Source organism: Ambystoma mexicanum, chromosome 1p (assembly GCF_040938575.1).
Source record: "Ambystoma mexicanum isolate Mex_15411 chromosome 1p, UKY_AmexF1_1, whole genome shotgun sequence".
In the NCBI taxonomy this organism is placed as follows: domain Eukaryota; kingdom Metazoa; phylum Chordata; class Amphibia; order Caudata; family Ambystomatidae; genus Ambystoma; species Ambystoma mexicanum.
The window spans coordinates 950870554-950895022 of NC_090921.1; the positions used below are offsets into that span (position 1 = coordinate 950870554).

General features: G+C 42.5%; 1 protein-coding gene across 3 annotated transcripts in view; it reads right to left on the minus strand.

Annotated features, from left to right (window-relative positions):
* Nucleotides 1-377: 377 nt before the first annotated feature.
* The window catches only part of CDH16 (cadherin 16), a 1158846-nt gene continuing 1134754 nt past the window's right edge, over nt 378-24469 (minus strand). For all 3 annotated transcript variants that reach the window (XM_069653297.1, XM_069653307.1, XM_069653286.1), the window contains exon 18: nt 378-3042. In XM_069653297.1, coding sequence (XP_069509398.1) covers nt 2945-3042 — 98 coding nt within the window. In that variant the 3' untranslated portion in view covers nt 378-2944. The remainder of the gene's footprint in view (nt 3043-24469) is intronic.

Consider the following 24469-nt stretch of genomic DNA (forward strand, 5'->3'; position numbering starts at 1 on the left):
AGAAAGCATATGGTGAGTGTCTGAATAGGTCAGTGTGTAACCTCTGACATCATTCATGTCGTGGTCTCAGAAAGTGAGTACAGTAACACCGATGGATGAAGGCCTACTGTCTGTGGCAAGAATCAGGTCAGACACCTCTGTACCCCAGACTGCAAGGGCAGCAAAAATGTGTGTGTCCAGTTTACGAATATTCATTGGCTGATATGGCAACAGGGCGCTGCGTATACTTCTGCTACAGCTCATAGCGCTGCATCTTTCTAGTAGAATCTGAAATGTACACTCTTGAGTCACTCCCAAGACAATAACCAAACATGCACACATGTCTCGATTGACTGGCAATACCAGACCAGGAGGAATGCATACACAGCCACACTCAGTCATGTATCTCAAAAGAATTTATTTAGCTAAATATTCTAAAAGGACTGTCCATTATCATTACATCCATGTATATATTTCGCATTTTGCATGAAGCACTTTGAACTAGACTTATTCCACCCACCATGGCCGTCTTTTCAGTGGTCACGTTATTGAAATCGGGGTCTCTCTGCAATGGTGATACAGCCCTTTTCTGAATATCTTGGAGGACACATCATTCTCCTCGTGAGCTTGAGTTCCCACAAGCTCAGGATGACACAATAATCCTTACTACCTCTCCATGTGTACATAATGTTCCAGCAGCTCTCTCATTTATTTCCAACTTCTTCAGGGGTTATATAGGTTTAGTCACTGGGTTACTTCAATCATCCCAACAAAATCTGTGGTTGGATGCCCTCATTTGGCTTTATTAAGTTTCTTCTACACCTGTAAAATAATGAGATCTTCTTCTTACAAGTTACCATGGCATTGTTGAGATCACTATTTCCACATTCACATTAATTTCTAATAACATTTCACCCACACAGATAACATACAGACATTCCCAAACGTTCGCATCTCATTACGCGGCAATCTCATCACTAATATCTATGTACATATTCCAATCACAACTCTTTAGACGTTCGCCTACGTCGAATATGCTTCACACTTCGGGTTGTGTTTCATTCACACCCCAGACAATAGTTATCATCAAGTGCGTTATCAATGGGACCCGGGTGATCGCCACAAGAAGATATCAAAGATCAGTTGACTCTCTTTCACCCACCAATGTCTGGTTCATTGGACTATCTCTTTTATACTGTTTCCATGAAGGGTATGTTCAATACAATGTTATTTTTACATCTCGCCTTGTCTTGTCAACCCTTTTAATGATCATTTATTTGACTTATAATCACACTTCTCTAGTTATACATAATCTCTCACTACCCTGCTGAGGAATCTCTCCTTACTGACCACTCAGTGCAGCACACTCACTCTGCCATGCTGGTGCCTCATCGATATGTCACCCTCCGAGCCAGTGTTAGGGTTCAGACCGCCTTATTCTGTAACTCACTCTGCACACTGTAGAAGTCAATGCCAAAGTATTCTGTATTGTAATACATTCCATGTGAACCATGGGGTGCCATTATGAAAGGGTTTTCATACGTAAGTCACTCACATCTCCATAGACAAGGAGAGCATTAATCACTTTTCTTCATAACCCGCAGGTAGGTCTTCATTAACCGATTCTTGCTTGACCGTAAGGGTGCACTTGTTCACCCTCACCTGTGCTGCAATGCACATGTAGAGCATCAGGAAGGGGCATGCCCAACAGTTCTCAACCTACACAGAGTGGACATTGAAATAACTCAACATGCAATTATGAGACAAAGCGCTCTGCGCCTTCCTCCCCAGGACTCGAGCTACAGTATCTAATATCTGGGCGTGAATTAAGAGTTGGTGTTTCTGCTGGCTCTAGGAACACATGTTGGCCTCAGTACACGTTTGGTAGTGTGGTCAAATGTTGGTAGTTATTTGGTTACTGACACTTTTCTGGGCAGTAACAGAAATTCCACCAGTTTTTACAGCACTACTGAATTCTGAGTTGGCAATGAAGAAGACGATTTAGCTACAGCCAAGTGCAGGAGGTACTTTCCACTTTAATACCGATATTTGGAAGAAATACTATTGGTGGAAGTCCAACCTGTGGTAATTCCTCCAAATCCCCCAGGGAGTCCAAGAGATTCCATGAATGGGAACTAACCCCGCCTTACCAACACTCATAATCCAGCAGTGAACCCGACGCACCGAGTGGCTGTAACGGTAAACGAGTTTGGTAGTAATTCCAACTGAATTACTACCAAACTGGTACTGATGCCCTCAGAGTATTCATTAGCTGAGGAAGTGTGGGCTGTGCATTGCATGCCATGCTTTCAGAACACTGGCGTCGGGTGGCATTGCCGGCGCTGTCAGTGATGGGTGGCCCAGTGCCGCACTCTTCCCTGCCGGCGTTGCCCTGAGTAAGTTCCCAAGTGCAGCTGCCTTTCTCTTGTTTATATCATCCACAGCTTTGAGCAAGTGCTTTCCAGTTTTTCTCTAAATATTCTGTTTCTAACAGATGACCCATGTTTCCTAAAACACATATCTGATTTGCATCTCTGGTGAAATAATTTAATTTAAAATGTTTCTGTGGAGGCTAAATAGGGCACTGCAGTGATTCTCCTCAGTTTGTTAATGTGTTGCTCTTGAAAACAGGAAATACGTAGGCTCTTTGTACCCGCCGCCATTGCATTATTTCTATAATCTGACCCTGCTAAATAAACATTCAAGTAGCAGGTTGAATTCATTGTTCCAGAGTACACAAGTCAATTCCCTTAACTACGACGTCATCAATCTGTGCATAGTTGACAGTACTTTCCACAATGCCTGTTTCAAAGAAAAAGAGAGTACATAGACGCGTAAAATCAAGATATAATATCGAGTGCGGTTCATCCATGACACCCTTGTGAATCCGGCGCAGCAGGCAAGAACTCCCTCAGTTTGCACAAGTGTGCATTTGGAACTGAGGGAGTCCCGGGGGTATTCTTCCTTAGGCTGTGGACTTCAGTGGAACTGTGTCCAAAGCGGTGCTCCTCTTCTCTTTGCTGGTCATGGATAACCGTCCAAAGATGATGAGTAAGAAGAGGCCTGAAAAAAAAAGAAAACACAGAGTTCACAATCAGTGCTACCCCTTGCACTCTTGTGTAGAACAAGCACCTCAACAGACTTTATTTGTGTAATTTCGACCAGCCGCAGCGAGCTACACACGGAAATTGTGTGGGCTCTTAACAAGTTATACACATTTCTGCATAAAACCGATTGTTGGAGCCCGAGGTAAGTCACCTGAGGGAGGCTTCAGAGTAGACTAATGCAAATGTGATGGTAGACTGGAGCATTTCAGCTGAAGAGACTCACACGCACGGCGCCACACAGTAGCCATTGCTTCATCTGACCTCCAGATCCTGCCCATCCGGAGATGCAGTGTGGCCCTGCACATTAGCTCAAAAGCTGGCTTTTTGCTTCATATGAGAACATTGTCCTTGCATTATACCACTGTGCTATTTTACACATAGCTTTATCAACCCATGATTGACAGCTCTCAAGGATGGCACAAACAACCACACACGTGTTTCCCCTTCATTTGGGTATTGTCAGTGAAGCGCAGTTTAACTTCCTTGGGATTGAAGCATTGGGCCATGTTCACCATTCCCCATGAATATTATGGTGGGTTTGACAAAAGCAAGACAAAAAACCCTCCTACCTTCAAAACAAGTGGCATGTAAATGGTCCGTACAATACAAAGTATATATAGCACTATAGCACCTAACCCCATAATTAGACATGACCAGCGGTTCCCGCCCGTTTCCATTTGGACCCCCAGCATCCAGTACAGGAGTCTGGGCACGAAGCTCATTCAGAGTTTGGGTTCCTAAGGGCGGCCGCGGCATCTGCTTGAAGGTATGACCTCTGCTAAGAAGCTCCTTTGCCTATTTGTCTGCATGGAGGTACCACGAACATAAAGGGGCAGCACCACAACTCGGGGGCTTCAGCAAACTAACCCTCAGCTGTGGTAGGTGGAGTCCTTGACATTATGCAGAACTTTAGAGTAGCACAGATACGGGTTGTGAGGATAGCCAGTGGCCCCAATATGGCAGGGACTGTGGAGTAGCCAGATTTCTGCACCCCACCAGCCCCTCCAGCCACAGCAAGGTCCACTTTCCTGATCTGAGACGATGGGTGGAAGTCGGGCAGAGGAAGAGCTGTGATGGGTATGTTGGGGGTCGCCTGCCATGGTCATCCGGCAGGCGCCCCTGGGCGCTATCTCTGCTAGCGCCGTGCAGTCCCACTAGGTGTGGGGGTGGGGGCCTGCCATGGACATCCGGCAGGGCCCCGGGTGCCAGGGCCTCTGGCACCCTGGCGTGGGGTCACAGCCTGCCAGGCCTCTGACCGAGGGGACCTCGGCTGCCATCCTGGCATGCGGGTCCCTCAGTGTCTGGGCGTGCAGGCCTGCGCCTCCACGTGTAGGCCTGGGGCCTACATTGATAATGAGACACGGACTCAGTCGTTCCTCTTTGGGAGTCTGCAGCCGCTCTGTCTCACGTGCCTGCAGGAGCTCCTTTTATTGACTTGGGCCATGACACAGTCATGGCCCCTCTTAAAGGGGCAACACACGTGGGAGGAACACATCCCCTTAAAGGGGCAATGCACATTGGGAGGGTCACCCGTAACAGGCTGCACCAAAACGTTTTCTGAGAGAATAACAATGAAACAGAAATCAGACCATTCTGTTGGAAAATACTGAAGTGGGGCTGGAAATGATAGTTTGATTAAGGCTGCTAGTTTAGCACGTTTAGCTATCAATATCTCATCCACTGAAGTTGTGTGGTTCGATAGAAGTGTGTACAAGCAAGGGCCGAGAAGCTATGCACAATGTTGTGCATAATAAACACGGCTGTAAACATATTGATGGTAAAACGAACCTTTCACAAAAATGAGCTTACGCTTTAGGATGGTTGCATCAGAAGAACCTTTCTATGTATCCTGACCCCTATCTGGCGGATCAGGTACTGCATGTTTATTCCTGGCGTTCAACTGAAGAGGTTAAACATTTGTGATGGGCTCTAGGTCAATTAAGTTTCTTTGAGCACAGTGAGAGCCTTTAAGAGGGTCATACCAATGAAAAGAAAACGTCTGAGGTAGCCCTTGCACTTTTGCAGACATCTTTTTTGATGACGTTTCCCAAAGCGCAGTGGGTGTTGCAAAAACCGTATCCTCCCATGTCCCCACCGCTATTTATTTGCATTTGGCTGTGGATTATTTCAATGCATTATTTGCAGCACTTTTAAGGGGTGCCAGGTTACAGAGTAGGTGTATTGGGAATTCAGGGTGAGGGCCGGAGGCAGAAGAGGGATTTTGGGTGCTTGCCCTCCACACAAATGCCACACAAATTGCAATTAAATGCCCCATGCCGGCATATGTCATAGACAGAGGTCAAAGTGAGCGGGAACTGTCGGGAGTGCAGTACCACTACTTTTATTTTGTCGGTTAACAGTTCCACTACTTTTTACGACCACTTTGACCATTCCGGAAATGACGAATTTAAAGTATTCCTCTTCAATCAATGTACTGCTACATGGTAGTGGCAGCCAAACTGAAATCTGTTCATCATACATTCAACAAGCCTGGATGATATTTCAGCTTGGATGGACCCATGTCCTAATACCTGTTCTGGCCCACCGGATCAGGTGTTATTGCTATTAGAATCCCAAGTTTTATATCTGGAAACCCGGGGTGCTATGAGCAATGTATTTTGTTTCAATTAACAGGATGCCATTGAAACAAAATGCTTACTTAAGATGCCGCCATGGATCTGGTAGGCGGGGCACCATACAGAGCCCCTCTTTCATTTCCATGGTGGCCAGCAGGGACAGGAAACGGCAGCAGCTGTGGCACCCAGTAAGTGGGGATGCGAGGTTGGAAGTGACAAGAGATCTGAGGGGAAGGGAGGAGAGAGTGGGGGCAGATGGCAGGGTGGGGGAAGCAGACATCAGGCTGCTCGGAATGCAGGTTGAGATCGTGGGATTCAGCCTGTGATTTGAGCAATCTGATTGATTGCCTCTTCTGATTGGTTGCTAATAAGGCATAGACAGACCCCCAAATGGAGCTTTGGGAAACTATGGGAGGCACTACAATGATATGTAGGGCTTCTCGTGTGTCTTTAAAGAGAACTATATATCAAAACTCTTCTTTTTAACTCAGAAGACTAACTCCCCTCTACCCTCCCTGACTGACTCCTACTGATGCACCCACCATGAACTGCCCACCCACTCGTGAATGTTGTCTCTGTTACTTGTGCGCTCTGAGGCTCATGGGCATGTAGCGTGTTATAAAAAATAAAAATAATAATAATAATGATACTAGTATCTGATATTCACTGGCTTTTCTACATGGCCTCCCAAATTAACACTAACACCAGTTCTGACTTCACTGAGGTTTCTGCCTTCACAACAAATCATAAGGATTCCATTGTTCCATTGGAAAGCAGCCTGCTCACACCACCCTTCTGGGAACCTGAGCCAGACTAGCCTTCCAACAGGCAAATATAGGTTGTAGGATGCCACATGTTTGCCTTTTCCTCCTGCAAACTATATCTTTTTTTACACAAAAGGACAAACCCACATTCAATACATATGTTGCATAAGTAGATTTTATTTACATTCTGCCATCATCCCTTTGGGTACGCCATTATACATGGGGAACATATGAATGGTCCATCTAAAGGTGGGGGGGGGCTGTTGCCTCTATTTAAACCTACATATATACATATTGTATTTATTGAACATTTGTATGGCACCTATACACTAGTGTTTCCAGGTGCCACAAGACAAATTGGGCGAGGGGAACATAGGAAGAACAGCAACAAACAGTTATATTGGCCTTGTCACACTCCTACCGTGCAAGTGCAAGAAGAAGGTGGTAAGTGCACGGGGGGAAGAGGGAAAAGTGCAGGAGTGGGGTGCCCAAAGGGAAGTGGGGAGGGCAAGTGCTGGGGGGGCCAAGAAGGCAATCGCTGGGGGAGCCAAAAAAGGCCAGTGTCAGAGAAAAAGGGAGGGGTAAGGGAGGGTAAGTGCGGAGGACTGGGTGGACCAAGTTGGGGCTAGTCTAGGGAAGGGAGCCCCAGGGCAGCGCTTGCAAGGGATGCTGGGGCCACTGGTAGAGGGGTGGTCTGGCCCCTGCATAACTCTCAAGGGACCAGGCCCCAGTCACACATACTTTGCATATGTGCTTTTAATGACAGGAAAGAGCAAATTCATAATTTCATCAAAGGTGAGATGTTCATATATAAAACACGCTAAAGGTGTTGGAACGCACCATCCACAATTCTCAAACAGGGCCAAAAAGCATCAGCTTTTGTTCTGTCCAATATATTTGTTTGGGGTAACACGTACTTCATCTCTCCTCCACATTGACATTTCACACATATAATTATTCAGATTTTGTTGTTACACTTTTTCTTGTTGGTATTCACATCTTCTTGTTCTTAAACCTTGATCTAATATTAGATTTTGGCTGTATTGGAATCGGTTTTGAATACTGTCCAAATTGCCAGTCTCACATACCTCTTTCAATTGGTTTCTGGTTTGTTGGTATGCCCCGGGGTCCCCAATGGGTCTGTGCTGACTCACCAGTGGTTTGTGGCATCCCCAACTCACATCGTGCCTCTGTATTGAAGTGTCCTCCCTGGATTGGCTTCCCAGGCACCACTGGCGTCTCTTCAGCGTTCCCTGCGGCTTTGCGTCTACTAGCCGGCCTTCCTCTGCACCCAGGACCAGAGAATGCCACCTCCTGACTCAACCGCACCTCCAAGAGCTCCACTCTGCTTCTCTGTGCTCCCGGGGTCCATCTGGTAAGCTGGCGGCACATCTCCTTCTCTCCCGCTAAGCCGATGTCTGTAACTTGCATCCGCGAGCCGCTGCACTCAGGTGCCTGTTTTCTCCTCTGCAGTTCTCTCCCGTACTGTGTCTGTGAACACCATGGTCACAATTTCTAAATGTCCCGGGCAATCCAAAATGAATAGAACAATTAGTCTGCATGTCGGTCTTTGGACTTTGCTTGATCTGCATTAACTCATTTTCGTCTCAGTACTTGAGGCTTCATGGGAACTGAAGTCCATAGATGTAATTGGATTTTCAACATGATGTTGTTTTTTTGTTTTTTTAATAATTTTATTGGTTTAGAAAAATCAAACCTTTAAAATATGACACAATTCAAAACAAAACCTTTATATACAGAAATGTCAGAAAAGAACATATTTTGCGTGAGTTGTCAATATTTGAGGCACAATTGGATTTTAGTTTAGTGTGACATAAAGAAGGGGTCTCTAACTTTCACAATACAGGGAAATTGTTGGGTTATAAGAAGCCATCAAGAACATGGGTATTACAGGGTGATCATCAAATGGAATCATCCCTCCTCCCCATCCGTTATCCTCCCTCCTCTGATCCTCCCTCATATAACCACGCCTAGGATCAAAATCAGGTAGCAGCTGCCGTCCCCTGGCCACATGGGAAGAGGTCACCACCGTGAAATTAGTGATGGTTCCATCGAATAAGGTATAAGGTAAGGGGCGTTGCAATATTGTGACTGTACATATTTCCCCACTATTCATTCCCAAATTCAGCCACTTTATAATGTGCCACCTTATATTCTGCCACTTTGAATGTTTCTAATTTGTATTTTGTCACTTGGAAGTTTTGCCACTTTGACTATTGCTCCTGAGCGGTTTTGCCTCTTTGAATGTTGCCATTTGTATTTGGCACTGTGAGATTTTTCCTCTTTGAATTTTGCCACTGCAAGGTTTTCCACTTTAAATTTTGCCACCCGGAATTTTGCCACTCTGAATGTTGCCACTCTGTATTTGGCCTCTTTGAATATCACCACTGTGCTTTGAATTTCACTGTGTTAGAATATTGTTGTTTTGAACTTTGCTGCTCTTGAATACTGCAACCACTGAATTTTGCCACTTGGAACCATGCCTGTGGAATTCTCCTGCTCTAATCTCTGTTACTGTGGAATCTGGCTAAATTGAATGTTACACAGCTCTTAACTTTGTCACTTTGAACCCTACTACTTTATCTTTTATTTACCTTGAATTTCTGCATCAAGTGATTCCACTTTAAAGTTTGTCAATTTGCGCATTACCACCTGGCATTGTAACTTTGAATTCCAGCACATTCAGAACTACCTCTTTGAATTTACCAGTTAACTTTTGTAACTTGGAATCCTGCCACCCCTATTTCTTCTGCTGTAAACCCAGCCGCTTCAAACTTTGCCATCACTGATTTGTTTAGATTTCATAACCACGAGGGTTAGTGACCACGAGGCAACCACCACAGGGAGACGTCCCTGGGAACCTAATCTTAATGGTTGTAAGCTCAGCCACTCTGCACCCTCAAACTGGGAATTTCTGAGAATTTGCAAGCCAAGTCTTAATGACCACCACAGGGAGGGTCTCCCTGAGAACCTAATTTTGTTGCTGTGAGTTCAGCCGCTATGAACTTTACCACTGTGAATTTCTGAAAATGTCCCTACCACAAGGCTAATGACAGTGTGAGAACCACCAGAAGGAGGACGGTTACCCATCAGAATCATTGACATTGTGAGGCCTTAACAAATGTGTGCCTCCCCCACTGCAATCCTATGACAACAGAGAGGGATTTGACAATGTATAGCTCAGCCAGTGCAGGTTTCAATACTGTTACCTCTCCACACTGTTGCATAGCCAGCCTGATATAAGTCAACAGGAACTATCAACCACAGCGTATCCTTCCAATCCCACTAGCCTACCAACCAGATATCTCGTTGCACAGCTAATCCCCAGCATCAATAGATCCCCCACCCACAACAGTCTCAAGAGAGCCACAACAACAGCTATGCCCCGATACAAGATGGAAAAATGAACAGCAATGGAAAACAGAGCAAGAAATACTAAAGACACCACACCACCATTGAACAACAGGAGCCACCTACCAGTATTTACAACACCTCTAAATCAGCACCGACCTCTACTAACCAAGCTAATAATCTGAACAAATACTAGACCAAAACCACCATAAATCTCTCGCTACCTCTCCACCTACAAAACAGTCAAATCAGATATCAAACAATCCACAAAAAAGAACCGAGTGGACTCTAGCAGAAACTCTACTTCTAAGAACAAACCACCCACTATAATACACAGAACCCGGCAATGCAGAACATTGCCACTGAAAGACACATTTAAAAACTTGAGCAAAACTGTAATCCAACTCCACCAACACTCCTTTCATAACCAGATATTGGAAAAACTGCCCCTCGAACAACCAAATGCCCAACTCCAATGACACAAAACAGAGAGATCCATTGTGCAACCTGCTGGAACTCCTCAAAGAAGGGACAGTTGACATAACCACATATCCAGAATCAAACAGGTCCACCCAAATGAGAGTCGAATTGCTTACGCTCCCTACCCTTACCTAGCCACCAGAAAAAACGCTAAAAAAATAGCAACCCAAAATGCACACACTACACTGCAGCCTACTCAATGGACAATCCAATGAAAAGTACAAAACAGAAATGTATGACCTCCTAAGCGAAGGAGGCAATGACGCCCTGTCTGCAGCCTACTCAATTTACAATCCATGGAAAAGTACAACACAGAAATGTACAACCTCCTAATCAAAGGTGGCACTGGTGCCCTCTTTGTCACCGAAACATGGCTCTCAGACAACTACAAAATACCTGAAAACTATAAACTAATACAAGCTAACAGAGAAACCAGAAGAGGTGGAGGAATTGCTGTGGTACACAAAAACCACATCAGCTCCACATTCTTACCCTCAACAGACATAGAATACTGCAAATTACTCTTAGTCAACCTCAAACTCAACGAACAATCCAAGGTACTATTTCTTCTTATCTGTCAGAAAACCCACCTACAACCCTAACTTTGTCACAAAATTCACTGATGCTATAGCCAACCCAGCCGCAAACCACGACAGAATCATTGTTCTGGGAGATTTCAACATCTGTTTTGCAAGAGAAAATGAAACCACAACAAACTCCCTCAGTGCCCACCTGGAAATTCTCCATCTCAAACAAATGGTGAATGGACCCAATCACAGTGCTGGACACACATTTGATGCAATGTTCTGCAGGGATGGATTCTCAATTGCCTCCCCATTAGTACCAATCATCTGTAACAAACATTATATGATCCCATTCGCTGCTAGAATCCAAAGTCAGATGATACCCACAAACAGAAACCTTCTGGTGGCAAAGAAAAGAATTAGGGCATCCTCTCGAGCTAGGTGGTGCAGTAAAAATGTGGCGGTATTACCATTACTGCACATTACCGCATGGCCTAACTATGAGTTGGGTGGAAAGTTGGAGGATTCACCTCCAGCTCTGATCTGGAGGTAAATCAGCCGACTTTCCACCCATTTTCAGCACATTTACCACAGTGGAATTCATGCTGCATTAAATGCACCGAAAATGTCCCATTGAGTCCAATGGACTCCAAATAAATGGGGACTTACACCGCCACTTGTAATCTGGTGGTAATACCACCAACGTGGTGGTAACTGTAATTGTGTTGGGTGGTATTCTTGTGGATTTACCACCAGAATACTGCCCAACTAGTGATGAGGCCCTTTAATCTAGAAACATTTACACAACAGCTAGAAAGCACTGAACCCAAAACCTCCCAACTAAACAAAATAATGCCAGATACTGTTGAGTAGAACCTTCTCATCGGGTTCACAGATGCGTTAGACCGATTGACACTGTTAAAATCCTTCAATCCCACACCGAGAAAAGTCGCAGCAAGATGGTTCACGGAGGCACTGAGAGAACTCAGGAAAACAAACCATGTACTAGAAAAGAGATAGAGGAAAAACTACAACCAACTGGACAACATTAACTACCAATGTCAAATTCAGCTATACAAATCATCAGTTCTGAAAACCAAGAAAATACACTATGCTGCAAGAAAATCGGCAACAAACACACAGAAAGAAATGTACAGAATTATCAAGGAAATTAAAAAACTCAGCAACAACATTGTGCCATCGCAAATGTCCTCGCAAATGTTATGTGGCAGCAACACGGACCTCCTAAGAATAATAATTCAACAGGTCACAGGCGCATCCAACAAGACCACAAGCAACACCCTCTCAGGAACCAGCACACCAACAATCAGCACAACATTCAACCAATTCGAACCAATACGCAAGGAAATGTTTTGCAACCTACTAAAAGAAACCAGCATGTTCAGATTTCCCAGAGACCCATGCCCACCGGATATCTGCCAAAAGCTACTCACACATAAAACACCACCCTGCTACATTGGCCTACTAATGAATCTATCCCTGAACACGAGAATAGTAATAAAATCATACAAATCAGCCTATTCAAACTTCTCTTAAAAAACAAGACCGGAAAAACAGATGACCCTGCCAACTACAGGCCTATATCAAACCTGTTCTACCCGAGGGAAATCCTGGAGAACCACGTGCACAAAGAACTGCTCAGCTATGTGGAAAGTCACAGACTACTTAACCAATCACAGGTTGGTTTTAGGCCCATGAGAGGAACTGAACCAGCACTCCTCTCCGTAAGGGCCGACCTAAAGATGAACTCAGACAACATCACCCATTCGGCCCTCATACTACTGCACATATCAGCTGCTTTCAATACAATCAAACACACAACATTAATCAAGAGATTGGAAGAATCCGATATTCAAATCTCTGCACTACAATGGCTGAGATATTTCCTCATTGACAGAACTGATAGAACCTACCTACCATTGATTTCATCAAAGACAAAAACATCATCTGTGGCGTACCACAAGACTTTCCACACTCCTCTTGGACATTTATATAATCTCCTATTGAAGCTCATTCAAACTCATGGTCTGACAGAATACAACTATGCAGATGCCACCCGGTTCATCTTCAAGATAACCAGAAACGACAACCCTGACAACACCCTCAATAAATGCCTCATTGATATAAACACCTGGATGGCAAACACCATGCTTAAAAACAAACCCCAAACAAAACAGAAATAATGTTAACCCCACAAGATGTAAATCTTGCACTGACATCTCTCACTTGGCCCCTGGGCATGTTTACTCATCCGGAGATGTCAACAGTGATAAAAATCCTGGGAATTCTCATGGACAGTGGTCTCACTTTGGAACCACAAATCAACGTAATATCAAAAAAAGTTTCTACTACCTTCAACTAATAAGAAGAATCTTCCCTTACCTCAATTTCCCACACAGAACAATTATGATCATTTCCTTGGTATTATCAAGAATATACTATGCTTATGCTATGATGATGCTTTGCATTTGTTTGGAGAGGTGTTCAGGCCTTTCCAGGTATAGACTATTATCATAGTCTATAACTAGGAATGCACAAATGCCTCACCAAAAAATTACAAAGCATCCAATATACTGCAGCAAGACTACTGCTGAGACTAAACAGTAGTCTAGAGATAGAAGAAAGACTATCAACCCAGCCCTGGGAAGTCTACAATGGCTAAAGAAAGAATTGTCTGGTGAAACATTCACCAGACCTGGTGACGCCAAAGGAGTACAAAGTACTACTATAAGAAATGTATACCATATCTCATTGGATGTACAAATCTCTATTGGCAGTTGGAAGATTTCAAAAAAGGCCTTTGATCTTGTGCTGGTTTATTTGTAGACACAGTGGTGTGCAACCACGTTGTGACTGTAGTAACAAGACACTGCATGTGCGTTTGGGCACGTAGTTATAATGTCACATCTCACATATTGGTTACCAGTTCTCTTGAGTGGGAAGCATGTCTAGTAACGGTGCTGGGCCAGTAATTGCAGTCATTATCAGAGGTGCTGACCGGTTGAGGAAGGATAATCAATAAAGTCCAAAGGGTCTACAATGGCTACCAGTAAAGAAACATATCAACTTCAAAGTCCTCTGCATTGCACATTCCTCCAGCAGAAATCACTCAAAACCAACCAAGAAGAGCTTTAAAAATGAGGTCCAAATAGAAACAAGACTCTGCGAGAAAACAAAATTCAGGAGAACCTGCTTCTCATTGCTCATAGCCAAACTCGTTCCTGAAGGAAATCAGAACAACAGAAGACCACCTAATGTTCAGGAAATGGCTAAAAACCTGATTATTCAACTCACCGATCGAAAAGGGGATCAACAACTACACATCAGCCTTCCTCATGAGCAGACATCTCCAACTGCATACACTGCCCAAACCTCATCCATAAAAGACATTGAAACTGTAACATGAAAAGAAACCACAAGATACATGACTGCAAAAAGAAACAATAGCGCAGTGGTAAAATACCCAGAGACCAACCAAAACCCACTAACCATTTCACTTTTCTATTCTACACCACCACAATTCACACTTACCATTCACGCCCAGACGGGCTAGCGAACCACTCTGCTTAAACACCCAAACTGGACATCCGGAAGGAGAGTTTAGGGGCAACGTGCTCGCCTTGGAAACAAGATGACACGAAGCAACACAGGTCGAACACCCGGGTCCGCGCTTAGAAACCTCTGGGTATTAAGCGCATTATAAATAAATAATTATATCATAATCATATCCCTTTCTTACCAAATCATAAACCCAATAACCTCTGACACCAATCCGGAAACAATAAGCACCGAGTGTACAAAACAAAGCACACCCAGAAATCTTACACGTATTGATGCCAGTTACTCCTGGTTCTACATGCATCAATGGCTGAGCACAGCACCTATCCTATCCCTCTCTCCCTCACTAACCAACCCACTCCACTTTAACTTACAGAGCCCCAAGAGCACCTGAAGATAGTGGAAATGGCAGAGGTGCAACTTAACATAACATAACATAACATAACATAACTGTTGTTGGTCTTTGGGTGGTGTTTTGGTAGTTGTGTTTGCTTTGTTGTGTTGTATGTTGGAGAAGGTGTCAGGTCATGTAGTGGTGGTATCGTTGCAGCGGCCTGTCTTGGCCTCTTAGTTTCGAGTGGTTAGTTCTCTATCTAGGTCTATTGAATATGTTTTTAACAGTTTCTGAAATATCAGGCGGCCTTCTGTCATCTGGATTTATTTTAGGTTGAGTATCACAGTTTTACTCTGAGGATAAAGAAAGCCGTACCTTTTTTTCATAGTAGGCCGACTCTACACAAATGTCATTGCTTGATCTCATAGTATTTCTTGGGTGGTAGAGAGTGATTTTTGATTGGAGAAATTCTGCTCCCTGTCCATGTAGTCTCTGTGAGAGATGCAGAGTGCCTTGAAGTGGATTTTGTTCTTCACTGGTGACCAGTGCAAGCATCTCAAGGTTGGGGTGATGTGTTTCCTAGTAATTTCTAGCAGACGTCTTCCTGCAGTGTTTTGAATGTATTGTAATTTCTTGATGAGGTAGTAAGACATTTCTAGGAATAAACTGTTTGTGTAATCTATTCTATCAGCGAGTTTATGGTGAGTCTCAGGTGTGGAGAACGTAGGTATGATAGGATGCATCTTATTGACAGTAGGTGATTAAAGTATTTGCGTACTATTGCACTGACCTGTGGTTTTAGTGTGAATCGGCTGTCCATGAGTATTCCGATTTTTACTGAAAATGTTGCATGTCTTAAACCCATTTCCAGGGGCCAACTTCTTGCAGTTTGGGGCTCATTGTTGTTTCTTGGGGAGATCAGTATTTCTGTTTTATTTGGGTTTAGTTTTAGGTTGATGTTGGTCATCCAGAGGTTTATCTCATTGAGGCATTTACACAGGTGCATATTCGCATTAGTGCAGGTAGACAACTTGGCAATTAGTTGAGTGTCCGCTGTTTAGTTAGTGTGCAAGTTAGTCTGTGTTTTTATTAGTTCCACGAGAGGAACCATATATATGTTGAAGAGAAGTGACGAGAGACTCGAAACTTATGGGACGGTGCCGTTTTTGAAGTTAAAAGAAGTAAATTGATCGCTTTTGTTCTGTTTGTGAGGAAAGACTTTAACCATTTCATTGCAGATTTGTGAATGTCTGATTCTAGTAGTCTTTTGATTACGGTTGAGGGGCTGATTGTGTCGAAAAAGCTACTGATATATCCTGTAGAATGAGTGCTGATGGTATGTTTTGGTTAGCATTCATCTTTAGGTCGTCCCATATTGAAAGGAGTGCTGATTCTCTTCCTCTCATTGTTCTGAAACCTTTCTGGGATTGGTCCATTAGTGCATTAGATTCCACATGGTCAAGTATTTCTTTTTACACATAGTTTGCAAGTATTTTGGCCGGGTAGGGGATGTTAGATATGAGTCTGTACTTGGTTGGGTCGTCTGCTTTTTCCATCTTGTTTTTTATAAGCGCTTTAATGTAGGCAGCTTTGTAGGCTCTTGGTACAATTCCTGTTTTCACTGAGAGGTTCATCAGTGTTTGTAGGTAAAGTACTTGCGTTTCTTTGCTGAGTAGAATTTTGTAGACGTCTGGTGAGCAAGGGTCTTTTGGTGATCCAGCTTTGTTACTCTTTTACTAGTTTGTTAAAGGTTTCTTCAGAGATTGGTTTGAAATAGTTGAGTTCTGTTTGTTCTGTTGGGTTTGCCATGTCTGATAGGTTGTTGATTATGTTTGGGGCAGTTGTGTCAATGGCCTGTAGTATTTTATTTTGCTTCAATTGATGTCTGCTATGTTGTCGCATAGCTTTTGGGAAGGTAGTGGCGTTCTGTTGCATGACATGTTTTTTTTATTTCATTGATGATTTTGTACTTTTTCTTTTGTGGGTTTGTTGCTGATCGAATCCTTTCAGAGAACTGATATTTTTTGGCTTGAAACATGGGTGCTTTGTACAGATGGTTCTGCTGTTAATACTTGGTTGTCAGTTTCCTTGTAGTGTTTTCTCCATGCTTTGTCTAGCTTTTTATTGGTTTGTGTGCATGTTCTCAGTTCTGGCATGAACCATCATGCTGATCCTTTTTGTGATCGGTTGAAAGGTTTCCGGGGTGCCAGTCTATCTATGGAATTTGTAATCCATGGATGAAGTCCCTTTTCAAAAATATCTGCCATCTTTTAAGCTAGTGTTTGTCCTGTTTGGAGTTTTCCTTCAATTGGCCAAAATTGTCTGCATTTAGCCTTTTTCAATTTCTTTTTGTTATGGTTGGCAAAAGGGATCATGTGGCGGTTACTCTGTGACCTGAATGGTGGGACATAGTGGCAAGTCCATCCCTGCAGAAGGATCAGAACATCCCATCTAATGTGGTCTGGCTATATGGGTGGCTCTGTTGGCCATTTGTTTCAGAGGAATGCTTGCCAGCTGCACACGGGGTGAGTATTTCGATGTTTCCGTTTCTCGCTCAAACCAGTTTCCAAGCACTATGATGTTTCACCACTAGTCTAGGTATGGTGATTGTATCTGTATAATTCACTGTGAAGTTCAGGTTGCATGTGGGCAGTCTTTATATGAGTAGGAAAAGTGTGTTTATTTGGCCTCTGAGTTTGAAGCTGACCAGGTGAGATTTGCAATATTCAATATCTGTTTATGTAGGACCTCTTGTACATCTCATTAGGTCAGCGGGTGTCAGGTTTTATGTCTATGCGGACGACACTCAGCTGATATTTAAAGTAAGGGTGGATGCAGGTCTCCTTGGTGGCAGGGTGAAAACGTGTCTAGAACAAATCAGCATGTGGATGCATCAAAATAGGCTAAATGTGAATGTCCAAAGAACCGAGATGATGATTTGTTCCGCGCCTTTGGCCAGCTTTGGGTCTAGCGACCATTGGAGTCAGGAGGCCGCTGTATGGATGACCCACTGTTGGCCACCCTCTCTTGGCAGGTGAAATAAACTGCTTCTAAAATTCAAGAACCTCAGTTTGTCTCGACTCAACTTTGTCCTTAGACAGTCACATTTCTGAAGTGTCAAGCACCTGCTTTTTTCATCTTTGGACCATAAAACATCTTCTGGATTTTTTTGCATTTTCTTATAAGAGCCAGATTGCAAATGCTTTTATTTCAAGCAGACTTGATTTCAGCAATGTTTTATATTTAGGTCTTCCCAAGGTGGCGTTAGGCAGGCTGCAAATAATTCGGAATGCTGACGCAACAGCGCTTTTGAAGGCAGGACAGAGAGCGTGTATCATCCTGGAATTGCAAGCATTGCATTGGTTCATGGTGGAACATCAGAAACAAACTAGTTTCTCAGGGTGGTACGCAGCTGTTGGATCTCATGGGAGGGGATTCCTTCATGGGATTGGTCACAATGGCACTGGGAGAATGCAGTATTCATTCAGCCCTTTGGTGTCGCTACCGTCTTTAACCCACACTCAGACCCTCTGGTCACACACATCACTATTTGTTTTGGTTTAACAGAGGACATTCCTAAAAGTCTGGGACACGGAAGAGGGAGATTCACCTGAGCCACATACAAAATATCACTGTGACGAGCAAGATGAAGCAAGGAGGCGAATGCCCACTGCAGAACCACCACACACGGTACATCTGCCCAAAGGCAACGCTGATGGGAAAAAGGGACGAAGGACTCATTCATAGGCCGAGCAACCAGCTCTGGAGACACAGGGAGTGAGAAGCTGGTCCCGAACCGAGGAACCTGATGACTGAGAGCGCAACACAGACAGCCACAGGCACCCAAGAGGTCTTAGCGAGGCAGACCTGACCAGTGACAGCAACACAGGAAGCAAGACCAGCGAGAACTGACCAAGACCAGAGACCTGGGAAGCCGAAGGCAAGAGAGAGAAGCTGGAGTTGCAGAGCAGTGAGAAGGAGAACGCTGAACGTGGAAGGAATGGAGAAGCTTTGTTCCTCCCAATGAAGAGACTGTTGACCTCCCTGAGACTTCCTAATGGGAGGGAAAGGGCTGTACTGGTCTGAGGGACATTAAGGGAACAAACCTTATGACAACATCCGATAGAGCCCAAGGGAGTGAAGGGGATCCCATACAATTTTGTACAAACCTTTCAAACTTTATAGCAACACCCCGAAGATTACAAGGGGAAGAAAAAGGAAGCATACAAATAGATAAGAATTTTACAAACCAAATAAGAACATCCCAAAGAGCACAGGAGGTGAGAAAGAGAAGATCCAATATAATACGAACTGTGTGAAGCAGATAAACACGTCCAGAGGGACGCAAAACCCATACAAGCAGATAAGAACATTGACAGTACACCTACGTGGGACAGTACTTGGCAGGGGGGTATACCATGTTTGTCCAAGTGGACCCTAGGTAACGAAGGGATAAGGGTCCTGCAAATGTCAAAGAAACAGGGTTGGGGACCCAGATGAAAACTGGCACAGTCCACCAGTGAAACGCATAAGGGTCGAGGACCCACCTCTGTAAAAGAAGAATTATAACCAGTGAGCAGGAACCCAAACCCCAAGTATCTTGGGAATTGAAAGGTGTGGAAATCAAGTCTGGCAAGTGAGTAAACCAGACTTGATCCAATATTGGAAAAGTCTACGGTGAGGTTTGGCAGGTTAGTAAACCATTCCTGACAATAGAAGGGAAAGGAATGATTTTTTGCTATGGACTAGGGAAGAGGAATTTCCCAGAGGATTTTGAGGAACTTTATTTTGTGGGTAAATAGAACTAGGAAGCCAGTGGGGAATTGGGTTATCTTTAGCCTTGGCAGGACTCATGAACAGTAAACATTGAAATATTTACATTTGTTTGCAGAAGAACTGCACTTTGGGTATTAGCATCCAGAATGGGAGAGACCTCCTTCTGGAGTTAAGAAGACACGCCCTTTTCATTTTAGTTAGATTAAAAGTGTATGGGACAGAAATAGTTTTAGACACAGGACGGTGGTTATTTTTATTTGACTGACATCCTGACCGAGTCCACAGTATTCTTTTGATGAGGCAGCAGAACCCCTTATAGTGGTTAGGGACAGTTAGTTAAACAATTTTTCTTTCTTTTGATGTAAATAAAAGTCTTTAACCCAAACAAATATGCAAACTGTGTCTCATCTCTTTCCTTCTACACCCTTAGAGTTACTTTCAGCTAACTCAGTACATTCTTTAACATAAGTGGTGTCAGAGGAAATACTCCTTGTAAGTCTTAAGAACTGACTGTATGGAAGGATGATCTTAAAGTACAAAGGGTGAAAACTTGAACAATGCAGACTGTCATTGACATCAGTAGGTTTCCTGAAAACATTAGTTTCAATGCCTTCTTCAGTGATTTAAAGTTCCACATCAAGAGAATCTAATCTAGGTGTGCTAACCTTCATGGTAAACCTAATCCCTGGATGGATAGAATTCAGATGGTCCAGAAAGGAATTTAATTCAGACATGCTCCTTGACCAGGTGACAAATCACTCTTTTGTTTAATCTCAAGAAAACTACAGAAGATTTCTCTGGTGGCAGCTGTAGATCAAAAATGATTTTGACACAAATTTTAAATATCAATTTAGAGAGATGTATACATTCCTCAAAGAAAGATGTGCCTTGAGTTGGTACAAAAGATAAACCCAAGTTACGTGCCTCCATCCTATTATTAGAGAGATGTGTAGGGAGAGGTGACTCTGAATTTCAACAGTGACTCCACATTTTAGCTAAGGCTTCACATTTCAATAAGGATAAACGTTTCATTCTAGTAGTGAGCAAGAGTGTGAATTTGGCATTGCATAACAGGATGTTATCACTTTGCACCACTACACCACAGTTGTGGGCTGAGTTGCACTGGAAAAAAACACGAGAGTAACATAAAATAACCACTAATAACCCCTACTGATATTCAGAGCAAGTCAGTTCATGACTTTTTTATGAAGTTGATGTAGATTGATAAACCCAATGTGCAATGCATTTGGGCTGTCCAAGATAAGCTTGGAAATGCAATAAATAAAATGTGCAGAATTAAGGCTGTGCTGTGTATGAATGAGGATGAGACAAGTCAGAATTGTGGAATGTGAAATCTGTTTTGCTCAAAACTAGTTTAGTGTTTAAAAATCTTTCAGAGCAGGACACAGCACTGATATGCAGCTATTTGCTTCCGTTGCTACCATTCTAAGCAGTCAGGATGAACACGGTCAGAACTTTCGAGAGGGTTGGCTGAGTTTCAAGGGAGGTGGTTCTGACTGACACGTTAAATCACAGAAAAAGGCTGGCCCTCTTACATTGCATATAGGTGCAGCTTATATAGATGGGCAGGCTTAGGGAGAGAGCTTAAAAAGGCTGTCAGGAAGGGTATTGCTCTCTCCTGGGCTCCTGGGCTGGCAGCTGTCTCAGAAGAGTTTGCCGTCTCAGGCACGCTTAATGTTTGATTGACCGTGTGGGTGTGCGACAGCAAGGCTGGGGAAAAGACTTTGTGAGCTATCCTAAGTGTGAAGGGGAAAAGGCAGAGAAAGGAATATCCAGCGTGAGCGCTGTCCAGTGGGCCACCTTGGGGGTGTTTTGCAACAGCCAACTTGTGGGGGAATCCTTAACATTGCTTTATCATAGCACACACTGAACCAGACATCTTCCAGGTGAGCATGAAAAGTATAATTGAGGTGCGTGTAGCCTTGAGACCAAAAGGGTAGATATTGACTTTGCATGTGTGGCATCCCAAAGTCTGTTCACTCTCATTATACTGAAGTGAAGTGTATTTCCCAAGGCGTAATTTGTTGCCAAAAATAATAATGGCAAAGAATAGAAGTTATTGCTTCCAAAGATAAGTGGCTCAAGGTTGTTGCATGGTATTCTCTGCCAAGTTAGAGATGGAAGAGAGGGCTACAGTAATTCTCTGAACTTCTAGAGGGATCATCGCCTGGGGTGGGAGAGAGCAAAACGTGTGCTAAATATTGCTACTGGAATTGTAAACAAATTGTATTATTTTAACAGAGTCTGAATTCTACATGTACAGGTGAACAAAGGCACATATCTCTTTAGTGCATTGCATGTTCTGTTTTATTTTACTCATGAATCTCAATTGCCTATAGATTGCTTGCAAAGAAACAATTCAGCTCTGGTATTTATTTATGTGCCCTGGTTTCTTGTATTATCATGCAGGGGTGAAGTAAGTGGTAATTGTGTTTTACAGCAGGTGGTATTTCATGAGGATCACCAATCTGACAAAAGACAAAATTGTCCATATATGGACTGAAGTCAGTGCCTAAAGGAAAACTATACTAGCAGTGATCACAATGCACGAAGATAGAGCATACCATACCACCATAAAGAGGGAAAAACTGAAAAGGTATAATCATCTGCAACCACCATCATATCACCAATAAACACCACGGTGTAAAAAGAAACTGTATGTGCTAATAGCACACAGAGTGGGCAAATAAAGGAAAATTCATACCACATATCGTAACTTTCATGGATAAGTTAGCACAGACAAGGAATACGGAAACAACACCTCCTGTAGTACTTCTAATGGTAAACCAAAATGTTCCCAATCAGAAAAAAAAAAAACGAAAAGCAAGGAACGGAATTAGTGTGGAAGAACATATTGCTGCCAATACCTGTGTAGCACTTGAGTAGAGAAAATAATTCACACCACCACCTCCACAGTCTGGTTCAAATTTGGAGACTGTCATAAAGCATCCCCCGTCAGAGATAGTAAAACAATTATAAGGTCCCGATCTTGAACCTCAAGAGTCATATTGTGAGCAAGCTCACCACATCTACGTTTGGAGCGGGAATGTAGAGGGTTTGCATGTGAAAAATTCAAGATGGCTACCATTAGAAAAATATTTAAAGTGACATATGTGCAGCCTGCGCACATAGACAAGTCATAAGTTGTAAATGGAGCTCTGTGTCTGCCATGTTTATATATTTACTTCTAGATGGTAATTAAGGAACTATACTGAAATTAACCAGATGAGGACATAGTTAACAAGTAAGCATGGCTTCAGAACCATTTAACAGTGACATTTCCAACAAACCAGTGAAAAACGGATGAAAAAGATAAGACGAATAAAAAACATACAGCATATAAATAGTAGTAGAAAGATAGTGACAAGCTCTTCCATAAAACCCTGTAAATAATAGGACAGAATAAATAATAAGAAGAATAAAGTAAAAAAAATCAAATGATGCTTAAGTAAAAATAGACAAATAAAATGTGAGACTAGAGAATCAGAACCTGTGTAGAATAATCATAATAGTGGAACGACTCGTAGATATTTCACCGGTAAAACCACCAATGCATATCTGGCCACAGTTTAGAGTAATCATTAGAGCGTACATAAATATGCTCCGAATATAAGGGTACAAGTACAGATCTACCTAATATAAACTAATTAAACACCTTCACTGATGGAATAAGAAACCATATCTACAATTGACAAGTACTAATAAACCTAATGAAAATAGATCAAACAAATATAATGAAAGAACCATTCTTATAAAACACAACTTTACAGAAAAGTACCACGTTATACATGTTCATTAATGCCTCTTGATACATTGAATTCATTTTATTATTATTATTATTATTATTATTTTTGTCATAGTTTTTTTTTTTTTAAATAAACTTTACAAACATTTATTTTCACTCTGGTTAAATAAATAGCCAAACAATGTACACACATCTTTAAAAAATCTTACAGCACTCATCTTTAACGAGACATTTTTGCCATGAAGCATATTTGACCACAGACAGTCCAATGACACAAAATAAAGATTAGAAACATATTTCCCAAAACTCATTAGAGTGTACAGAGATATACTCCGAATATAAGGGCACAAGTACAGATCTACCTAATATAAACTTAATTCACTACCATCACTAATAGAATAAGAAACCATATCTACAAATTGACAAGTAGTATCAACCTAATAAAGATATGTCAAACAGATATAATGACAGAACCATACTCATTAAACACAACTTTACAGAAAACCACCACAGTAGACTTGTTCATTAAGGCCTCTTGGATCAATTGAATTCATTTTATTATTATTATTTATTTGTTTATGGTTTTAAAAAACCTTTACAAACACTTATTTTCACACTGGTTAAATTAACAGCTAAACAATGTACACACATCTTTTAAAAATCTTACAACACCATGAAGCATATTTAACCATAGACAGTCCAATGACACAAAATAAAGATTAGAAACATATTTCCCAAAATACAATAGTCTCTGAGATCTTAGTGCAGGAAATACAATCAAAAGATGAAATTCTGACAAAACCTACAAAAAGGCAACTCATGAATATTGTTTACCTGCCTTATTTTTAAGATTTCATTCATTAGAAGAATATTAAAACGGAAACTCATGAAATTATTTCTGACACGTTTCCTTTTTATAAGAAACTATGTGACCATATAACTTAGAGCTAGTCGTTGCATCTATTGTTTTAGACCAATAGTTTTACAAAGGTAGCGGGCGCCCCTCTCTCGCAAGAACAGACATGATAACCTGTTCAGTGGTTATTAACCACTTGAGAGTTCGCAGCCACTGCTTTTACTCACTGTGCCTTTCACAGATGGGAAATATCCATTTGCATATCAGTCTTTGTCCTGCCCAGGGGCAGTCCAGCACCGAAATACAATGGCAATTCCAATCTGAACGAGAGTACCACCAGCAACCCCATACACGTG